The 22,992-nt window shown below is 32.2% G+C and overlaps 2 protein-coding genes across 2 annotated transcripts; one reads left to right on the forward strand and one right to left on the reverse strand.

Moving 5' to 3' along the window:
* Window positions 1-13,047: 13,047 nt before the first annotated feature.
* On the reverse strand, window positions 13,048-14,183 carry LOC105962667 (expansin-B15; the record flags this gene model as incomplete). Its single annotated transcript, XM_012986979.2, has 2 exons — window positions 13,048-13,405; window positions 13,996-14,183. Coding segments are annotated over 2 exons (513 nt in total), but the record flags the coding sequence as incomplete, so codon positions are not given.
* Window positions 14,184-21,985: 7,802 nt separating this feature from the next.
* Window positions 21,986-22,660, forward strand: LOC105962666 (uncharacterized). Its single transcript, XM_012986978.1, has one exon. The coding sequence runs from the start codon at window positions 21,986-21,988 to the stop codon at window positions 22,658-22,660; it is 675 nt and encodes a 224-aa protein (XP_012842432.1).
* The last annotated feature ends 332 nt before the right edge of the window (window positions 22,661-22,992 follow it).

Here is a 22,992-nt window from a genome sequence, read left to right on the forward strand (position 1 = left end):
TCTGGATTTTCGTAAAATAAAATAGAAAGAAGAATACGAAAATAGTAAATCCCTATCGAGCAAAAACTCGTGCTGATAACGTGTTATAGAATAAATAATAAATTCTAGCAAAATTGTAATCCGATAAACATATATGAAGAGATAGCTAAGCTATAAATGTTGCTAAGAGATTGAAATTGAAAATCAAAACTACTGCATTCCTCCTCTCCCATTACCTCTATTTATATACAAAGAATATAATACTTTTGTCATGCTAACTAAGATTAGCACAAAGGAGAAAATGACACGTAGTGTTTAATACTTAGTCCATAAAGGAATTGTGTGGATATGTATAACAACACGATTCTTATTTTTTCCTCATATATTTTAGTGTCCAATGTATTTTTATATTATATATATTATACTTCCACCAAATCTGCATTTTTTTTTAATTTTTTTTTTATTTCTGATTTGATGTTACATATTTATGATTTTATTTCAATAAATTTGGATCACATTTTTTTTCATTGTTTTGTAAATAAAATTGTATTTACCATTATTTTGTATTATTCATTATTTGTTTGTTATCATATTTTTGTATTTACCAAGTTATTTTTATTATAATTTTTGTAATAAATTCCATTATGTGTTTTCTTTTGCAATACCATTGGTACTCAATTCCATTATTTATTTTATTTTCTTAAATAAATTGCAAATGAAATATTCTTCTTATTAAATAGGGGATATGTAGGATAAACCCCTAGTTTTGAAAATATATAGTGATAGGTCTGTGGATTTTTCTTTTCTAATCAAAAACTCAAATTCTAATCTTAATTTGATAGACCCCCCTAGACAAATTGAAATACCCATTTTTCCTTTTTAATTATAATTTAAAACCCTAAAACCTAGCCTTTTTTTTTTCTTTTTCCACTCTCACATCTATCTAGCAGCCGTCCCCTCCCCCACTCTCTCTCTTTTACTTTCTCTCTCTTCATCTCTCTCTAACTCTCTCTTCTCTTTCTTTCTTTCTCTCTCTTCATCTCTCTCTAACTCACTCTCTGCCCACAGCCCTCCGCCGCCGCCGTTGCTCCCCTCACCTCCTTGCGCCATCGCCGCTGCTCCCGCCCCTCCTTGAGCCGCCGCCGCCGCTGCTCCCCCTCACCTTTTTGTGCTACCGCCGCCGCTGCTCCACCACCGCCTTGCGCTGCTGCTCCGCCACCGCCTTGCGCCGCTGCTCTGCACGGCCTTGTGTCGGCCGCCGTTGCTCCTCCCACTGCCTTGAACTCCGTATTAAACCATCCACTTCACCTTTTTAAGTTATTTTTTTTAATTTATGAATGTCCATCCATTTTTAATTTATTTTTTTTCAGCTCTTAATTCTTACTATTTCACCTTTTTTAATTTATTTTTTTATGAAAATCAACTGAATTCGAAAATTTCAAATCGTGATTTGACAATTTGTAGTCAGATCTAATGGTGAATTTCAGATCTGGAACCGGTGGTGTTTGATTTGTATATATTTACTGGATTTATCAAAAAAAAAAAAAAAAACCAGATCTATTATGTTTTTGAATTAATTTAATTTTTTTGGATTAATTTAATTTTTTAATTTAATTTTTTGGATTAATTTATATTAAAAAAAAAAACCAGATCTACCATGTTTTTGAATTAATTTAATTTACATTTTTTGGATTAATTTAATTTTTTGTTATAAATATATGTAAATTGGTTTTTGTATTTATTTGAAAATGATTCGAAATGCCTCAAGTATGAGAGCTTTGTTTGTCTGTAGTAGAAATTTAATCAGTAGTGGTTACTTAGTCATATGTAGTCATGTATACATGACTATAGGACTTGTAGTATACTATAGTCATTTGTAGTCGATTTCAGTTCGGCAAATTTATCAACAAAAAAAAATATTTTCTTTTGTATTTTTCATGTACTCTAACTCGCATGTTCCATTTTGCTATTTAACTCGTATTTTTTTGTCGTAGGTTTTGCTTTTATTATAATTTTATGACATCCAGAGAATAAGATGCGATGAAGTGCCTTGTGAAATTTGATTCATGCTACAGTAGTCTAGACTTTATGTCCCTATATATAACCGAAGATAATTGTAGATAAACTATAGTCACCTGTAATAACATACAGTATATGTATGCTATAGTTTTTCTAATGTACATTAATACTTGTTCATGTTTGAAGAATATATGCATGTGATTGTATTTTTTCATTTTTTGTTTGTTAGTTGATTTATAATATCAAGATCTAAATTGTGAATTTTATTTGTTGGTGTATATGAATTTTGGGGTAAAAAGACAGTACATGACTATATATAACTATACATGACTACATATAACTATACATGACTTTTGAACTTGTAGTACATTGTAGTTATGCGTAGTATACTTTCAGTTCGGTAATATTACCAAAATTTGAATTTATAAAAAAAATTTAAAAATTTAAATATTAAAAAAAATTAAAAATATTAAAAAAAGTCAAAAAATTAAAAAAAATCGAAATATTAAAAAAAATGTTATAAAAAAATACAATAATAATAAAAAAATGTACAATGTATATACAGGAATAAAAAATATTAAATTAAAAATGATGATATATGCAGTACAAAAATATTAAATGTAGGTCCAAAAATAATAAATGTAGTTGGTGAAAATGCTAAATGCAATTGGCTAAAATTGCAAATAAGGGTACAATAGTATTTTTACCTCTCAATGGGGTATCTCAAAAAAAGATTTTTAGGGGTAGACCTATTCTTATATATTTTTCATATGAAGGGTGTTTATCAAATGAACCTTATTAAATATGACTAATGATTCGATTTTATTGTGCTTATAACTGGATCATATATTGTTATAGTAAAGTCAACCTGCCAAATTGCAAGGAAAACTATATTCGTTCATTTTCTCCCATAAAATCAAGTTGAAGAATTTTTCATAATTTTATATTGATATGGTCATATATTTGATGTGACCGAATAGATAATACACAATCGTTAGAGCAACCCCAATATTAAATGTCAAAATTGCATTATTAAATATGCATTTGATATTAGAAATAATATTTAATATTATTTAAAATTCATCTACTTCAATTATGGTTATCAAATTAATTATCAATTTGTAGTTTATGAATGATTTTATTTGTAATTGCCGTATGTCAATTTGTGATTGGATGTTTAGATTGTTACATTTTTTATAACTCAATTTCCAGTAAGCGTATTTATATCCCAAGAGATTAAATTGATAATCCCATTGGAGTTGACATTTAATATATTTTAGTGTATAAATAGTGGTTAAAGGTTTGAATACCATGTTTGATTACCCCATTGGAGTTGATTATATAATGATATAGTCGTATATTTGATAATTCATTTTTGGATTAATTGCACTTAACCCCATGTGGTTTCACCATCAGGCACTTATCCTTCTTGTGGTGTCAATATAGGCGCATAACCCCTTGTGGTTTACAAGGGGTAGCTTCCATTAAATTAGTTCTCATATAATTTTTATCACGTATATTTTATATTATGTTATATTAAAATTATGATAATCTTTTCATATATTATAATTAATTTCGAAAGTCAAAGTTTATTTTCTTAAATTCTTAAATAAAATGTGTTGAATTTATTTCGTGCAAATTAAATTATTTGTGTCAGATTAAGTTTTTTGTTACTGTTGCGTGAAGTGTAGCCGCCGCCTTTCTTCTCTTCTTCTCCATGGCCGGCGACCACCAAACCAATTCTCTCCCTCTTGGTGGTGGTACTCTTCTCTCTATCTTTCTTTTTCTATCTTTCCCATGAAATCCACCCAATTTTCTCCCTCCCCCGTTGGTGGTTCCTTCTCTCTATATTTATTTTTATAACAGATCCATGAACACCGCCCAATTTTCTCCCTTCCTCAATGGTGGTAACTTATATTATTTTCCGACATCTTCTTCTTCTTAGTCGGTTATTCTCAAATCTCCTTTCTCTCTTTTTCATCTCTATCCTTCTTTTAATTATTCTTCTTCGCCCTCTCATATCTTCTCTCTCTCGATTCATACACACACACACAAAAAAAAAAAACCAAAAAAAAATAATAATTTATTTTCTCTCCATGTTGTTCCCTTTTTTTCCTATCATTTTAGCAGATATTTTCACCAAGGATTTCACTATTGCTGGATTTCGCGGGTTTATTGTCCAGTCTTCATGTTTGAAGTTTATTCGTTCCGACTGCGGGAGCGTGTTAGCAAGGGATTGTCCAGTCTTCTCATTTGTCACGTTAACAAGGGATTGTCCAGTCTTCAAGTTCGTCACGTTTCGACTGCGGGGGAGTATTAGAGTATATTATACTATTAGATATTATAGGATATTAGGATTCTATTATGATTCGATTACCTAGATTAGTTAGGATTTAGTTACCTAGTCAAAATCTATTACCTTGCATTATTTCTCTATATATATTCCATGTAAATCAACCCATAACACAATGGGGGTTTCTATTACGTATTATTATTTCTCTTCTTCTCTTTCTTCTATTCTTCCTATATAGTATCAAAGCCAGACCAAATGAAAGGTCCTGAGTTCGAATCCCACAGCTACCCATTTAAAAAAATATTTCAAGTGCAAGGCTTCAAATCTAATCCCTCTGCACTTGAGGGGGCGTATTGGAGATATGAATATTAAATGATACATTTCACTAATAGCTTAAGCTTTTGGTTGAGATGGTCATTCAACATAACTCCCTTGAACGCTCAATCCCTTCAGTCGGCGGATCGATCTCCTCCCGAGATCTGTTTGAGCCCCTCTCCCGAAGAACCGATCTTATTTTTATATAGAAGAAGCAAACTTGTGATAATCCTTGAATCTTGGTGTCTTCTCCACAAAGCCTTGAAGCTGATATATTTTCTATGAAAATCACTTATCACGATGGAACAATAAAAAAACGAGAGAAAAAAATATTTTCTCAGAACTCTTCTCTCGATAAAAAAAGGCACACAGAATGTCATGTTCTGCTCCCTTATTTATACGTCATTGTGAAAACCTGTAAGAGTCCAATAATTAAAAGGCGTATAAGAATCGTAAAGGATATTTAATAATGTGATAATGGCTTATCACAAGATTTTCAATCCTAATCTAATTCTAATTTTCATATAAAATAATATCTCAATTAATGACAACATATAAAATAAAGGAAACCACTTCTTCCTTTTTAGAAAAAAAACACACGGCAACATACAAGCTTGTTGCCCAAGACTTTGAGAATAATTAGAATCCAATTTTGGTTCTAACAATAAGAGACCTGCACACAAGAAAGTCCATTAGTTATAAGTTAGCTAATATACGTAGAAGACAAGTCATTAAAATAAAAATAACTCTTTAGAAGAATAATTCCTATTATAAATCAACTAATGATAAATTAAAAGAATTAAAAGCTACAAAGACTCTTCCCTTCTTTAGCTCACATGAAAATTTGATTTGTTACATCACACATTTGGCCTTGGAAATACTGGACGAAGAGATGGGGTCTCTGGCGATGCATGATTCGATTTGTTGTACCCACTATCTGAGAGATACTCATACGCTCCCATGTGCATCCCAAATTGTAAAAAAAAATGCACGAACGTAAAATGTTTGTCATTCCAGACATGCACCCATTCTGGAGTACAATGGCAGTTGAACCTTCAGACCTAGAATATCAATCAAGTAGTGAGGTAGCTGTAGATAATCATATTGATGAGTTGTATCATGACCTAAAGGGGCAAAATTACATGACTAAGAGGAATGTTGTGACCTTATCGTGTGGCATCGTTCATCCTTCTATGACTCATTTATCAGAATCATCATATGTTAAGACCAAAGGACGACTAAAGAATAACTCAACAAAAAGAGACCCCTTCGACTAGCAATACCATCTTGATGCTGCAACAATTAACTCGTCCTCTGGTTTCAAGGATCTTCAAACCTCCACTACAGCAACACCAAAGCGAAGACGTATAGTACCACTGATGGAACACCTCAATCGAAGATGAAAGTTGTGGAAGTCGTAAATCCACACAAGAATTTGTTGCCTCTCCAATACCAGTTCATGAAGGAGTCAGCTTCTATTCTTTGGTGCCGCAATTTCTGGTCCGACTGATTATGTCATATGTTAACGTGATGGCAAATGGCAATTGCGAGTAGGGGTGCGTTGCTCAAGTCATTTACGATGACTAAGAAAGACGGCCGCGCGTAAGAGGGAATTTCCTTATTGAGTTGTACGAACATGCTGATATATAAATATCGATGTTTAGAAATGTTGGATACATTCAAGTGATACGCACGTGTGATTGGCCTGCATGTCCTTGTTCGCAAGCATATTGGATAGACATGAGGGAAATGAAATTGATTATTGCTACTAAATATAATGCAATGGTGGTAGTTTTGACCCAAGTTGGAAGTATGACTTATTTTCTTCTGTTTGGCAATGGTCAATTATTATACATGATTGCTATAACATTGTACAACAATCATTTCATGCTTGTTTAGTTTGTCACGAATTGTCCTCTACTACCCCTCCATCCGCATGGATACGTCAAAGAAACAAAAACCTGAAGCACTTACTCAAACCGTACAAACCTCGACTACATATGTACAAAACTTAAAGTCTGGTATGTAGTTTACGATATGTTATTTATTTGTAATTTATATTTGAATTGTAGTTTAATTTGTATTTAATCATAATTTTAAGTTTTCTATTATTGTTGTATGTATTATACTGTTAACAATGATCTGATAAAAAAAATAATTATTAGTGATTTTGTGTAGACACACACGAAACACTAGGTAGTGATTCATGTGGTTCTACACGAATCACATCTTCGTGTTTCGTGTGTATCTACACGAAATGCCTTAAAAAAACAAAGCACATTATTTTGTATTTTTATCTCAAACAATAAGACCATAGTATTTCTATTTACACCGAATGGATGAAGTCATTTTGTGCTTCCTTGCACAAAATGCTCATGTTTCGAAAAAATGTGAGAAAGTTACATATAACATAAAGTTGCAGTGTAAACCAGTAAAAGTCGCTCTATGAATAGCATTTTAGTTGATCTTCACTATTCTAATAATTTTATATTTTTCAGGTCCAAGTAATACAAATTCTTATATATATAAAAAAAGCAAGCAATACTATTATTATTTTCTACTAAGAATGTATTACATTTATATGGTTTCCCAAGGGGGAAAAACGACTTCGAAGTCTTTATTATGATAGAAATATGCAAAAACATTTACATATTTATCGAATAATTAATTAGTTTTTCCAAAATTAAATAGACATAGTATTGATCCTATTAACCCTATTATAAAGGGCTTATATCTCTTTCACCAATAAGTTCATCCCTTTAATATTTAGGGGTTATAAATAAAGGAAACATTCATGTATATGACAATATTACCCCCAACCCTTTATACTCAATTCTTAATTGTAATCCCAATTTAATCAATTTTGTCCACAAAAATCCAATTTTGTCCACAAAAATTCAATTTTGACTTTTTTTTTGCCGCCGGTCTCCGGCGTTGACTTTTGATTTTTTTTTTCTTCCGGATTTTTTCGCAGGTTTTCGGCGGTCAACGTCGGTCTCCAGCATTGACTTTTTTTTTTCTTGCGGATTTTTTCGCCGTTTTTCAGCGTTAACCGGCGGTCTCCGGCGTTGACTTTTTTTAGTGCTTTTTTAAGTTTTTTTTTTTTTTAACGTCCGCCGCTAAACGTTGACCGTAATTGTGCTTTCACTGACAGTAAATTAACATAATTATACTGCCAACGACAGTTAATTAACGTAATTGTACTGTCGTTGACAATACGTTTATGTAATTGTTCTGCCGTTGACAGTAAATTAACGTAATATTATTTTTATTATTTTTTGTTATTTTTTTTATTTTGTTTGATTTGTTGACAAGTCAACGTAATTATATTACTGTCGTTGACAGTAAAATAACTGTAAACACAATAATATTACTGTCAACAACATCAATATTATTATTTTTTTGGATTTTTTGTTTTGTTTGAGTTATTCACGGAGTAATGTAATAATATTACTGTCTATTATTGTAATATTACTGTAAACACAATAATATTACTGTGGTTTACAGTAATATTACTGTTGTTATAGTAATATTGTTGTCAACCACATCAATATTATTGTTTTGTTTTGATTTCTTTGTTTGTTTAAGTTATTCACGGAGTAACGTTATACTATTACTGTCTATTATTATAATATTATTGTGGTTGACGGTAATATTACTGTTGTTATAGTAATATTACTGTCACTCACAGGAATATTAATTCTTTTGGCTTTTTATTATGTTTACATTTGTTGAACGGTCAACATAGTAATATTACTCTATTACAGAATAATAATGAGTTTTGTTGTGTTAATGTTTTACTGTGCTAGAGATTATACTGTGTTAAACTATAGTTTAGTAAATTTTAATGATTTAACAGTAATATAGTTAATATTACTGTCAATCACATCAATATTGTTGTTTAATAGAAATAAAAAAAATTGAAAAGTCAACGCCGGAATCTGGCGGCAAAAAAAGAATTTTGAAATTTTTTTTTTGTGATAAAAAAAAATGGGTCAAAATTGAATAATTTGTGAAATTTGGGGTCAAATTGATGTTAAATTAAATTAATGATGAAATTGGAGCATATTAAAGTATGATTGGCTATTTTAGTCTTTTACAAAAATCTGGACCATGTGTGGACTTATTTGTAAATAAGTTTTTTTTCTTAATTTCTTTATAAATAAGTACCCATTGATGGACTTATTTGTAATGATCCCTATTATGAAATCGAAACCCCAAATATATGAGTTTCACTATAATTCACCCGCACACTCATCCTAATTAACTTTGTGAAAACGAGACACCACAAAACTATATTGGGGTTGTCTAGAGTTCGAGAGGGTTGTACTTCTCGGACCATAACCAACCAATAAAATTATGCCACGTATGATTAGTACGTACATTATAATAAAAGGTACGAACCCTGTGTTACGGGTAAAATTACATAAAAACCCCTTGTAATTAAACTTGAAAATAATTAGAAAAATCAATAATTCAAAAGTTAATTACAAATTAAATTTTAAAATCATTAAATGAAAATTTTCTAACACGACTTATTATTTCACTAATCATCAATCGTTTAATCATTTAACCTAATATCCCCAATCGGTGTTTTTTCATCATCCTCACCATCATCGATATTTCCTCTTGAAAGAACTATATCGATTGTTCATCTCAAAAATAAAAAAAATCATTAACGATCTTTTCCTCCATTAATCATCATTCAGTCAAGAAACAATGTTTCTTCTCTGTGAAACAAGAAAGTTAAGGACTAAACTTTTGATTTTTGTTTGTTTAGCAATTTTCTCTTGCGCAACTTTGTTGCTACTTATTATTATTCAGAGATCAAGAAAGAAATATGATGTAATCTTGTTCCATATGCCACGTAAGCCCGTAGAGAGGGTAACTTTGAAACCAAAACTGCTCTAATTGATAAGGAACTGGAATATCTCCAATATATGATTAGAAAGCTCCGGAAATCTAACTTTTAAAAAAAAGTGGTTTACAAAAAAAACAACCGATTGGGGAAAATGACAACCAGAAGAAGTTATGATTATTTTTCTAGAGCATGCCAACTGCAATCGGGAAAAATGACATCTTTGTGTCTTTTGGTATTTCTAAATGCTTTACTTGTTTAATTAGTCTATGTTCGAAGTAACAATATTGTTATGAGATGATAAGGTCATGATTTATGTACTGTCAATTTGATATTCACGTTGCATGATTAAGATGTTTAAATTGATATGTGGGAATGAGATAGAGAGAGAGTGCTGACATTTAAGAGATACAAAAATTAGTGTACGGATTTTAGGTTGAATTTTATTTGGTGTTGCCTTAAAGTTGTTCATTATTTCGCGCATGCAGGTGATCGAGTCCAAGAAGAATTTCGTGAAGAATGGTGGTACGGTCTAGTTTGAAAAAGACAAGTGACAGCCAATTGTTGCACTGAAAGAGCCTAGAAAGATCAGCAATCTTCTCTAAGATGTGTTTCATTCATGTCCACCACTTCCATTTTAATTGTTTTGAGTACATGAATTGATGATCTTCCATCATTTTCTTTTATCTATTCTTTCTTTCTTCAAGAGTATTGTCCTAATATCAGATGTAAAAATTAGAGATTCTTGTTTGGTTGATATGAATACTATTTGTAAATAGGTGTATAAGAAGTATTAATATTGGTCCATGGCAAAATGAAGTGTGGCCAACCTCAATCTTAGACAAATTCTGTCTTTTGATACCAAGTAAAAAAATTAAGATTTTTCAGTAAAAAAAAAAAGAAGAAAAGAATCAAATAAGTAAGAACTAGCTCTGTTTCTTGCAACTAAAAAAATCATCAAGGCAAACAAAACTGATACATAATTGATACTCCGATAAGTTTCGTTATGTTGAATCAAAAAGAACAAAACATGAAAACTAAACCTGCGTAATGTATAAGTTCATCAACAATAAGGCATATATTAAAAACAATTCAGGCCAAAAAACATTCAAGAACAATGATCAAACACATCATCCGCCCACGGTTTAATCTCATCGTTAATTAAAAATGGAATAAAAAACAAGTTAAAACTCTGATAAAATGCTACCTACTATTACATAAGTTTTTTTCAATACCCCTAACTATACGGAAACCCAAAAACTTTGCACCCATGGCACATATAATTTTTTTCCCAAAATCCTCCTCGAAATGCAATGTGAATGGAAAACATGATTGCACAAAGGGAGCACCAATATATAATTCCGCAAAATTGGGCCCATTGAACAAATATCACAAACCAGCATAATCTTCAATCCGGGGCGGCTTTGTTACATATACGGAGGAAAAGTAGAATACACGATGTGGGGTTTCCATCGCCATGTGGCGGACTTAGATAGGACAATGATGTTGGACTAGCGTGGTAAGGAGCAGGGCTTGGGAAAGCCGAAGAATTTGGGCTCGGTTGGATTGATGGAACATGAGCTGATGTTTGTTGAGCTCATTGGAGTATCGGCTAGGGTTGGTTCATGGCCATGAGAAAGTGAAAATGTATACATGCATCAGAGTTGTATCGAAAAAGTTTTTATATATACTCGGAAACACGTAATTTGCAGAAATTGTATATTTCTCAAAAAATGGACCAAAAAAGGAATCATTTTTCACAAATTATAAACAAGACATCTATGAGCATTTATATATGTCAGGAAATGTATACATCTGATTGTTCTTAACTGCAAATCACATCATAAAAAATAAGAAAATGCCTAACTACATTCAAGAGACATAGTACATTGATCAAATAATAGAGCAGCCAACAAAACAAAAACAAAAAAAAAAAAAAAATACACACAATTAAAAGGAAAATTAGGCAATAATTTTAAAACGAACTATATGAAGATTCAAGTAAAATCCACAAGAATAGCAAAGAAAAGAAACACAAAACACAAATGGTCTTATTTTCATGGATTCAATTTTCTAATTAAGTTTTAAATCCAAATCTGAAAACTAAATGTAAAAAATTGAAAAACAAATTCCAAACTATAACCCATATTTGCCGCTTTTGCGTCTATATCGCTCTCAGATCGATGTCCCATACGGAATTCTCTCATCCGTCGCCGTTCAACCTACCACAACCATCGATTTTCATTCCTCCACCACAATTCGCGATAACAACGCTAAGGGAAAAAATAAAAAAATTCGTAACGCCAGGGGGAGATCTGCCAAAAATTAAAACTCTAATTATCTCGACAGAGTTCGCCATGAGGGGAGATGGAACCCACAAAAAATTCATGTATTGCGTCTCTATCTATGTGTGAAAGAAGATTGGTCATGGAAAAAGTGGATGATCGTTTTTCTTTTTTAAGACTTCGTGCAATTTTCTTAATTGATTATGATTTTTATATTTAATAATATTTTAATTTATTGATTTGAATTTATAAGGTTAATATTGTAATTTATATAAAGTACGATCTGTGTACGATGGTGAACGATGTATTTTTACTAGGTTCGTACATTAATTTTTAAATTTCTAGTGTCGTACTGAGTCGTACATATGTCGTACATAAAATTAATGGCTAAGATTAAAACTTGAATGTTTTGTACTCACCAGATTAAATGTTTTACGGTCTGAGAAGTACAGTGTCGTACATAAAATTAATGGCTAAGATTAAAACTTGAATGTTTTGTACACACCAGATTAAATGTTTTACGGTCCGAGAAGTACAGCCCTCTCGGACCCTAGACAACCCCATCTATATTTTGTATTCAATCATGATATAGTATCTATTAACCACAAATTTTTCGGTCTGTAAAATATAATGAAAAAACGAGACAAGAAAAATGGGAACAAATAATTATTATTAATCAAACAAAAGCGGATTACAATATCCGTGAATTCCCGTAATTCTTCACTCCTATTTTAAAATCGATTCAAGGGCTTAGAAGCTTTTTCTTGAACCGAATAAACATAAACACCTCGAATTTCAAATATGTTATGAATTCGAGGCGGAGGCTCGAGACTTGAGCTTGAGAGCTTAATATGTGTCCATGTGAGTTTGTCTTTTACATGCACCGAAAGCCCTATTTTATTGCCACGAGCTAGGGTTTCTTAACTTGTAGAGTGAGCCGGTCATTTGTAAAGTCCAAATATATTATGTACTTTGAGTGAAACCCAGTTTAATAATCAATTTATTAAGTTATTAATTGTTGATTTATCTCAAAATTTCGATGTTTACAATATCATGATCATTCATTGTGTTGCAAAAAACGACCCAAGAGTTTATTTTTTACAACCAATTGTAAATCATTTTAAAGTGTTCAAAATTAAACCAACATTTTTCTTTTGAGGACAAAAAATAAATAAGAATAACCAACACTTTAAACACCTACAATTCCATGTCAAAACATGATTAATGACCTAATCAAGTGACAGAAAATATATGATCTATCAACTTGAATTGATACATATATCTAAAAGCTAGCTTGATGTTTGATCGAATAATTGATCATATATCCATGATTAAGAGAAATTGGCTGCCGAGTGATAGTATTTGCCGGGGGACCAATTCCCGGGAATCGCATTTGTTGCGATAATTGTACTTCTCGATTCAATAGTAGTTAGCTTTACAGAATAAGGGCCGTTTGTTCCAACGGGTATTCCAACTTTCCAAGTGCAGCCCCAAGATTTTTGCATGTACAATGAACCTTTTGGCTTTGAAGGCAATAGTTCAACCGAACCGATATCACCATCTCCACCCACAAACTCAATCGAAAACGCAAGATAGTTAGCGTTGGAGCCTGTATCGATCTTGAATGTTATACCCGTGTTGTATTTACATGGTACCCTGCAAAATTTGAACACATTAAAACTCGCCTAATAAATAAATGCAATAGCTAAATGGTGATGAGCCATATCAGTCAGCCATAAACTTTGTGTTTGTGGATGGAATCCCCCAAGAAGGGTTAGGATGGCAGTTCCTGCTCCTTGGGAGGTCCCAAATAAATGACTACTTGAATCAGGATTTTGAGCATAAAGATTCCACTGACCTGTAAAAAGTGGAGTACCAACATATTTAAGAAAATTGCAAATTATAATATTAGTAGTCATGTAAGTTTCCTCCATTGGGCTTTAATTTGTCCCATTTAATTTACTTGCATTACATAAGTTTGAACTAAATTAAATTAACATTTTTCGACATATTTTGCAAAAAAAATTCAAGTTTTTTCGTTGGTTATTTAGTTATATAAAAAGTTTAAGAATTATAAATTCATTCTCTAGTATGGTCTAAGACTCTTAATAGAGTACTCTATGGTGAAAATGCTATATTTAAAAAGTTGTTGCGTGTAAATTTGTACCGGAACAAACCGGGAGGACTATATTTCTAACCATACCGAATTACGAATTTCCCTAATGGGGTTGATCGATCAAGATTACCTTTGATATTGGATATTAATTCTTCCAGCATTCCGTAATTTATCAGCTTGGCCGAGCTTCGCCAAATATCCGAAAGCTTTTCCACTCAAGTCAAAATGAAATGCTTCATTGTTGCATGTACCAGGACATTCATCTGTGACAGTTACAACGATTGGGAAACCCGAGCATGCTGGATTTTCGGTGCATTTTACCTGAAATATATTTAAATAAATTAGAATTATATATTAATTATGAAAGATATTTCATCTTTATATCTTGAAAATGAAATAATATTAATTAAAACCTGATAACAATTCCCACAACCCTGTCCATGTTTGAATATATTTTGGTTTCCAGCAGAAATAAGACCATTGTATGGAGGATTTGCCACATCATTTGCAAATCCACAAGCTCCACCTGCAAATTACAATAAAATAAATAAATATATCTTTTATATTTAATTATAAATATATAACAATATTTGCACATGAAAAAAAGATAAATATTAATATTATTATTACCACTTCCAGCTCCATTGGGACTTCCGTACCATGTTGCTACTGCGGGTGAAAAACCACTAACAAAAGAATTGTTCAATGATTGTGAATCCATACAAAAACAATATTTTGTACTTACGACAAATAAAATAGCTAATGTAATTAAATAATTAAACATAATTTATATTGAAAAATGAGTTATGAAAAATAGATAGTTGTGTGTTGGTACCCTTTCTGGAGGGGACAGTTATATATATAGTGATCAAAATTATATTTCTCACCTTATCCAAAATAACCACCAAAAGATTTTCTTACCATAAATGAAAAACATATATACATTTTTATGATTTTTGAAACTAGATTCATCTTGAATATGATCTAATTTGAAAATTATTTTGAATTTCACGAATGAAGATCAAGACTAATTAAAAATTATGGTCGTTGCTCATAATAGCTTAGATTGAATTACTATATATGGATTTATTTACCATGAAATAAAATAATAGAATAATTATCCGATCAGTTATACAAAATGTACCCGGAAAAACGGCTTAATTCCACTTTGCACCCTTGAAATATACCATTTTGGCACTTTGCACCCTCGAAAAATAATAATAGCACTTTGCACCCTCGAAAAATAATAATAGCACTTTGCACCCTCAAAACACAATAAATCATTCACAATGCACCCTCAATTGAATAATAAAGGCAATTTTATTTTTCATTGGTGTTTTTCTTTTTGGGGTACAAAGTAAAAAGAATTGTTGTTTTCTTGAACCTCAAACCTAATTTCGAGCGGACAAAGTGCGAAAAAATAAAAATTACACCGGATTATTTAAAAAAAACTACATTATCTTACAAAAGAAAAATAAAAAAAAATAATCTTTTATCACTGAATTATTCGATTGTGGATCTTTTATGTCACTGTTTGTAAAATATTAGGTGAAAATATTTGGAAGAAACAATAATTTTCAGATAACTTGATAACGTAATAGCTGAATGATTTTTTTCGTAAAATATTTTATTTTGATAAAACAATATAATTTTTAAATATGTTGATGAAATGTATTTTTATATTTGAACTTTATAGTTTCAAAATGATTGATGAATAAAAAAAAAATATTTGACATTTGGCATCCTAAAAAAATATCACTACAAATATTAAATTTATACTTTATAGCTTTAAAAAATCATTTGGGGTGCATTATGCATGATTTATTGTATTTCGAGGGTGCAAAGTGCTATTAATTTATTTCGAGGGTGCAAAGTGCCAAAATGGCATATTTCAAGGGTGCAAAGTGGAATTAAGCCCCGGAAAAACCATAAAATATTTACTAGTGTAATAAGGAAAGAACATTGAATGTTTTTCTGCAAGTCTTTTGGATAAGCCTAAATATCAACTGCAAAAATATTATCCAAAAATTACATGCCATAAATGTATATATTTCTCAAATTTTTGGATGGTTCATGTATATATTTTTCACAGCGACATCCAATTTTAGTTATTTAAGTTGGATTAAAAATCTAACTCAAAGAACTACCAATTCCGTGTTTTGAATTTTGCAAGATTGTGCCTCAAAAATGGTCAAGATCGCTTTTGAAGTCGTAACGGTACTACTAAAACAGAAATGATATTTATCACATTCCATATAAGGAATGTTGTATGGATTTGAAATTTTATGTCGCAGATAATATTTCAAAGGGCGAATGGCAAAAGGGCCCATCACATGGGACTTCAATGCATATTGGTCCACAAAAAAACAGTCGCTCAAATAAATCAATCCCCATGTCTTTAGTCTAAAATACCTCCATAATATAATTCTTATCAATTTCATCCATTATGTTCTAACTTCCTTAATATTACACATTGACCCCGAATTTAAACAAATATATAACATTAACCCCAAAAAAAAAAATTTTTGAAAAAATATTTTTTTTTTCTGAATTTTTTTTCCGACCAGATTTCGGCGTTGATTTTTATTTTTTTTTTCTAAACTTTTTTTTTCTGAAACTTTTTTCCGGCCGGTCAACCACTGTTGACCGCCGGTCTACGGTGTTGACTCTTTTTTTTTCGAATTTTATTTTTCTTAGAAAAAAATATTTTAATTAATATTATTGTCTTGGCTACTAAATTACTGTCTCAAACAGTAATAGTACTGTTTGGGGCAGTAATATTATGAATATTATTTTTCCGAACAGTAATATTATTAATATTACTGTCTAAGACAGTTAAATTACTGTTGTAGACAGTAATTTAGCAGTCAAGGCATTAATATTAATTAAAATAATTTATTTTAAGAAAAAAAAATTTAAAAAAAAAAGTCAATTAACAGTTAAATTACGGTCTTCGACAGTTGAATAACTGCTGGAGACGGTAATTTGACAGCCAAGACAGTAATATTAATTAAAAATATTCTTTTAAGAATAAAAAAGTCAATTAACAGTTAAATTACTGTCTCCGACTGTTAAATAACTGCTGGAGACAGTAATTTAGCAACGAATACAGTAATATTAAAAAAAAAAGTCAATTAACACTTAAGTTACTGTCTCCGACAGTTAAATAACTGCTGGAGACAGTAATTTAGCAGACAAGACAGTAATATTAATTAAAATATTTTTGAAGGGAAAAGAAAAAGAAGTCAATTAACAGTTAAATAACTGTCTCTGACAGTTAAATAACTGTTGGAGACAGTAATTTAGTAGCCACGACAGTAATATTAATTAAAATATTTTTTTAAGAAAAAACAAAATTATAAAAAAAAAAAAAAAAAAAAAAAAAATCAATGCCGGAGACCGGTGGTCAACGGCCGCTGACCGGCATTCTCCGATGGTGGGGGGTCAAAATTGGGGTCAAAATTGAAATTATGGTTAAAATTGGTTAATTGATGAAATTGGGCTAAATTATGGTGTAAATCATGAAATTGGAGTTGAATTGGGTTTCAATGAATTGGGGGTAATTTTGGTATATATAAAAAAAAATTCCTTATTTGCAAATAAGTTTGAATGAGCTAGATTTATTTGATAGATAAAAAAATTGAATGCTCCTCTATTAATTAAGTTACCTTGTTATGGGCCTATTTGCCATTTGCCCTTTTTCAAACCTAGTTTTTAAAATTTGTCAAACAAACTGCATATTATCTTGACCGTTGCTACTCGTAAGACAACAAATTTGAAGTAAAATTTTAGATTTACTATTTAATTATATATGTAACATATATGTATGTATTCAAAAAAAATATTGCCATTATGGGTACATTTTAATCGAAATTATAATCGTAGTTTAAGATAAATGTACTCGAAACCCTTATATAATTTTTTTTAGATTGAAATTTTACAGATATAAAAACTAAATAGTCGAATACGAAGTATATACATATTGCATCACGATATATGAATACAAAGTAAAAGTGCAATCGTGTATTTTTGACAGTTTGAAGTATAAAAACTCGACATAATATTATAATTAATTCCAAAGGTATAATTATTTCAACATTAATTATAATTTAGTTAATTTATAAATATATTTTTATATGTTTTTTAAAATTTATTATTACTATTTTTTTCATCCCCTATTTTCCGGCCTTTTTTTCTCTAATGATTTTCATAACAAATCACATTTGCGTATCGGCTATGAAAATTCTAATCCACTCCGATAGTTTTTTTTTTTTTCCTTTTTTTTTTAACTCTTTTTTTTTTAAGTATTGCAGTTTCTTTGTAAACAATTTATTTTGTGGTTAATATATATTCGAAATGTTAATTATTTCTAACAAATAGCAAATAAATAGAAAAATGTATAAACATTTGTAGAAGCCTGGGTGATATATTTGATTAATTTATGTTTTCTTATTTAGTATATTCTTTTTATCTTTATATATAAAAGTAATTGTGTAATTTTTTTAATGTAATTTCATAACATGTATTTAAACTTTCTTTATATTTGCAATGCTGCCCCGTTGTCTGTGCATTGCACGGGAAAAATTGCTAGTATATAATAAATCATCTTTCAATTTTATATTAATCGTGACTTTGGATAAAAAAATGTTTATCTTGTATTATATATCACATTATAATAATTGTAATGATGTGTTAATGTTTTTGGTAAATGACAAATAGGCTCATGACAAGGCTACTTAATTAAAAAATGGACATCCATCTTTTTTATCTTCCAAATAAATTCAAGTCATTCAAACTTATTTGCAAATAGATATAATTCTTTTATATATACCAAAATTACCCCCAATTTCTTAAAACTTTAATTCAACTACAATTTCATGATTTACAACCCAACTTAGTCAAATTTCACCAATTAACCAATTTTGAGCCTTATTCCAATTTGACCCCAATTTTGACCCGCCACCGCTGGAGACCGCCGGTCTTCGGCGTTGAATTTTTTTTCTAATTTTTTTTTCCGGCAGGTCAACCGCTGTTGACCGCCGGTCTCCGGCGTTGACTTTTTTTTTTCAAACTAGTTTTTTCTTAAAAAATATATTTTAGTTAATATTACTGTCTTCGCTGCTAAATTACTGTCTCCAACAATTATTTAAACCTTTGAGACAGTAATTTTACTGTGTGTATATATATATATATATATATATATATATATATATATATATATATATATATATATATATATATATATGTGAAAATAGTTAAAAGAAGAGGAAAATGAAGACTCTTATATTTATTTGTTTTTATAAATATAGGGGAAGAATTCAGCTACGAATCCTGAAAAAATGTTGTAATCTATATTTATATCTATACTCTATACTACTTATAAAATGATGAACGTAGTTAGTGGTTTCTTCCCTTTTTTATTTGAACAAAAATATCCTTTTAATAGGTAGATTAGAGGCGACTTGGCTCCGACGCGATGATTGTGAGGAAGTGATTAAGCAATCCTGGGTGGAAGGTAATGGCAAGGACCCAATAGAGTCACTCATACGAAAACATGATGAATGTCGAGTGGCATTGATTCAATGGCGGAAAATACATGCAGGACAACCACAACAAATTATAGAAAGCATTAAAAAACGTTCAGAGTCTCTAGCGGGACTGGAACTAACGGCTGCTCGGAGAGCGGAGATGAGGCAGCTAAGGGCTGAACTGGAGAAAAATTACGAGGATAACGATATGTAATGGAGACAACGTAGCCGTGTTCAATGGATTCAAGATGGTGATAGGAATACGCACTTTTTCCACTCCAAAGCATCTACCCGAAATCGAATAAACTGAGTGGATAAACTTAAAGATGCCTCAGGTTGTTGGCAGTACAGCGACACAGAGATAGAAAATATTATTTCCAACTATTTTGAAGACATTTTCAAATCGAAGAATCCGAGCGATGAGGAGATAAATGAGGTGGTGGGGAGTGTGGAAAACAGAATTTTGGGAGCTGCTTGTCAACTTCTTTCCCTACCATTCACTTCGATTGAGGTAACACGAGCCATATCCCAAATGGCTCCTCTTAAATCCCCTAGCATCGATGGGCTTCCGGTTATCTTTTATTCGAAATTTTGGCCTATTCTTGGTGCTGATGTTGTTTCCTGTATTTTCGATTTTCTGAACAATAAAAAGCTTCCTTCCGCTCTTAATTATACTTATATTGTTTTGATCCCTAAGGTGAAACGTCCGGAGAAAATCACGGATTATAGACCTATTAGCCTTTGCAATGTGATATATAAAATGGGGTCAAAAGTCCTAGCTAATCGTCTGAACACAATCCTCGATGATATGATCTCGCCAACTCAATCCGCTTTCGTCCCAAACCGTCTTATTTCTGATAACATTCTGGTGGCTTTTGAGATAAATCATTTCATTAAACTAAATTCTAATTCTAGAACTAATTATATGGCTGTTAAGTTGGACATTAGTAAAGCATATGATCGGGTCGAATGATCTTTCTTGAAGCAAATTCTTTCATGTTTCGGCATTCCTACTGGTTTCATTGACCTAGTTATGTTATGTGTATCTACTGTTTCGTTCTCCTTTTTATTTAATAGTTCGCAATTTGGTCACATGCAGCCCTCAAGAGGTCTTCGACAAGGTGACCCTCTCTCGCCATTTTTGTTCATATGTTGTGCTGAGGCACTCACTACCATGATCACCAAGGCTGTGGACCAGGGAAGCTTCCATGGAGTTCGGGTAGCACCAACAGCCCCGATGGTTACTAGCCTTTCCTTTGCTGATGATACACTTATTTTTGGAAAGGCGACAGAGGAAGCTGCAAGGGTTCTAAAGGATATTTTGCAGAAGTATGCTAGAGTATCAGGGCAAGAGATCAATTTTGAAAAGTCCACGTTGAACTTCAACCCTGCCACATCTATATCGAAGATGAATGCTATTCACCAAATTCTGGGTTTTCGTGTCGTTGACCAGCACGACAAATATTTGGGGATGCCGGCATCTATAGGAAAAAAGAGATTTTTGCGTACCTTCGAGATCGGATCTGGGCAAAAATGGAAGGGTGGGGAGAGAAGCGTTTATCTAAAGCCGGTAAAGAGGTGCAAATCAAGTCGGTCCTCCAGGCGATCCCTTCATATGTGATGGGTTGTTTCTTACTTCCAATTGGCCTTGTGAGGGAACTCGAGGCAGCAATCCGTTGGTTTTGGTGGGGAAACGGAACGACTAAAGGGATGCATTGGCTCGCTTGGAAGGATCTGTGCAAATCCAAAGAGAAAGGAGGGATGGGCTTTCGGGACCTTAGACCATTTAATTTGGCGTTAGTGACCAAGCAAGCGTGGAGAATTCTCTCAAATCCAAATCTCTTGTTCTCAAAGATTATGGCAGCCCGCTATTTTCCTCATGGGAATTTCCGAGATGCGGGTATAGGCTACCGACCTTCGACGACGTGGCGGAGCATTTGGCAGACTCTTCATTTTCTAAAGATGGGCCTTAGGAGACGGATCGAAAATGGGAACGACACTTCTGTTTGGGCAGATCCATGGCTTCGAGATGGAGGGAACTTTTGAATAATTACCAAGAGACTCATATACTCGGCTTTTCCAAATAAAGTGGCAGATCTAATAGACAATTCGACAAATGAGTGGCACTTAGAGACTATACATGCATGTTTTTGGCCGGTGGATGTTGGTCGTATTTTAGAAATTCCGGTGGGCAGCAGCTTGTCCAGAGACACGTGGGCCTGGAATCCCTCGAATAATGGTAAGTTCACGGTGCGCTCTTGTTACCACATGATTCTTGCGTCTACCCAATCCTCAGATAAACGAAGTAGCGGGGGAAACGGTTCAAACAGTGGTGCTGACTTTTGTAAGTGGAATATTATCTGGAATCTTGAGGTACCACCAAAGGTTAAGGTTTCTGTGGAGACCGTGCAGCAATATATTGCCTACGAATAAGAGTCTTTGTGGTAGAAAGGTAATTCTCTCACATTTTTGTGGGCGGTGTCAACGGGATGAAGAAACGGCTTTACACTCAATCATTAATTGCGGTGGAATGGATGACTGTTGGAGGTCTCTTTTACCTGAATATTATCACCATTTCAATCACACCTCTGCATGGAATTGGTCGACGGTTTAAAAGAGAATACGGACACAGATCAGTTTCTCGTTGCAATGATTTTAGCATGGAAGGCGTGGGATAAACGAAACAAGGAATATAAAGGGCAAGCGAGCTTAACCCCTCATGACTTGGTAGACTGGTGCAAAAACTACCTGGCCATATTTCGTTCGGCTCAAATTCACAAGTTTTCTCCACAACGGCATGTGCACATGAGCACGTGGCATCCTCCGCCAGTTGGTGCTGTTAAAATCAATACGGACGCAGCAGTTTCTTCGGGGAATCTTTTCTTTTCCGTCGGGATGGTAGCGAGGAATGATGAGGGTCAATGCATTTGGTGGAGAGTGATTAAGTTACCCGGTAACTTACATCCTGCAGAATGTGAAGCGACGGCAGCGCTCAAGGAGCTACTCTTGGCGCGAGAAAAAGGGTGGACAAATGTGGTGGTTGAGGGTGACAATCTCCAAGTTATCACAGCTTTGCAACATGGCGAAAACGATTTGTCGTCCTTTAGTTTATTGCTAGATGAGTGTTTGCGCCTTTCTCTAGATATAGAATATTGTTCTTTTAATTTCGTCAAGCGTACGGGGAATTTGTTAGCCCATGCTATTGCTCACTTTGATTGCAACTTTCTATCGGAGGGATTAGTTTTACCCTCGATCTTGGGTGGTTAGCGGTAATACTAAACCCTTTTTCAAAAAAAAAAAAAAAAAGATTAGAGGGACAACAAAGTAATATTAATTAATCCTGTTATAAATTCTAAAAGGTGTGGATGAGCACTATGTAATGTATTTTACATACTTGAACATATGGAATAAAATATATTATATTTTCCCCTTTGTTCTCTTCTCCTCGTATGTTATTTCTTAGTTTTATGATAAATCCTTAATTTTATCATTTTTAATTCATTGAACATAACCGTGTGTGTTACAATGTAATGTTGATTAATGAGTAATATTTAATAATTAATAGTTGGAAGACCAATAACCCAAAACTCTTGCTATTC

Source organism: Erythranthe guttata, chromosome 6 (genome assembly GCF_056151865.1).
Source record: "Erythranthe guttata isolate IM_541 chromosome 6, IM_541, whole genome shotgun sequence".
NCBI lineage: Eukaryota > Viridiplantae > Streptophyta > Magnoliopsida > Lamiales > Phrymaceae > Erythranthe > Erythranthe guttata.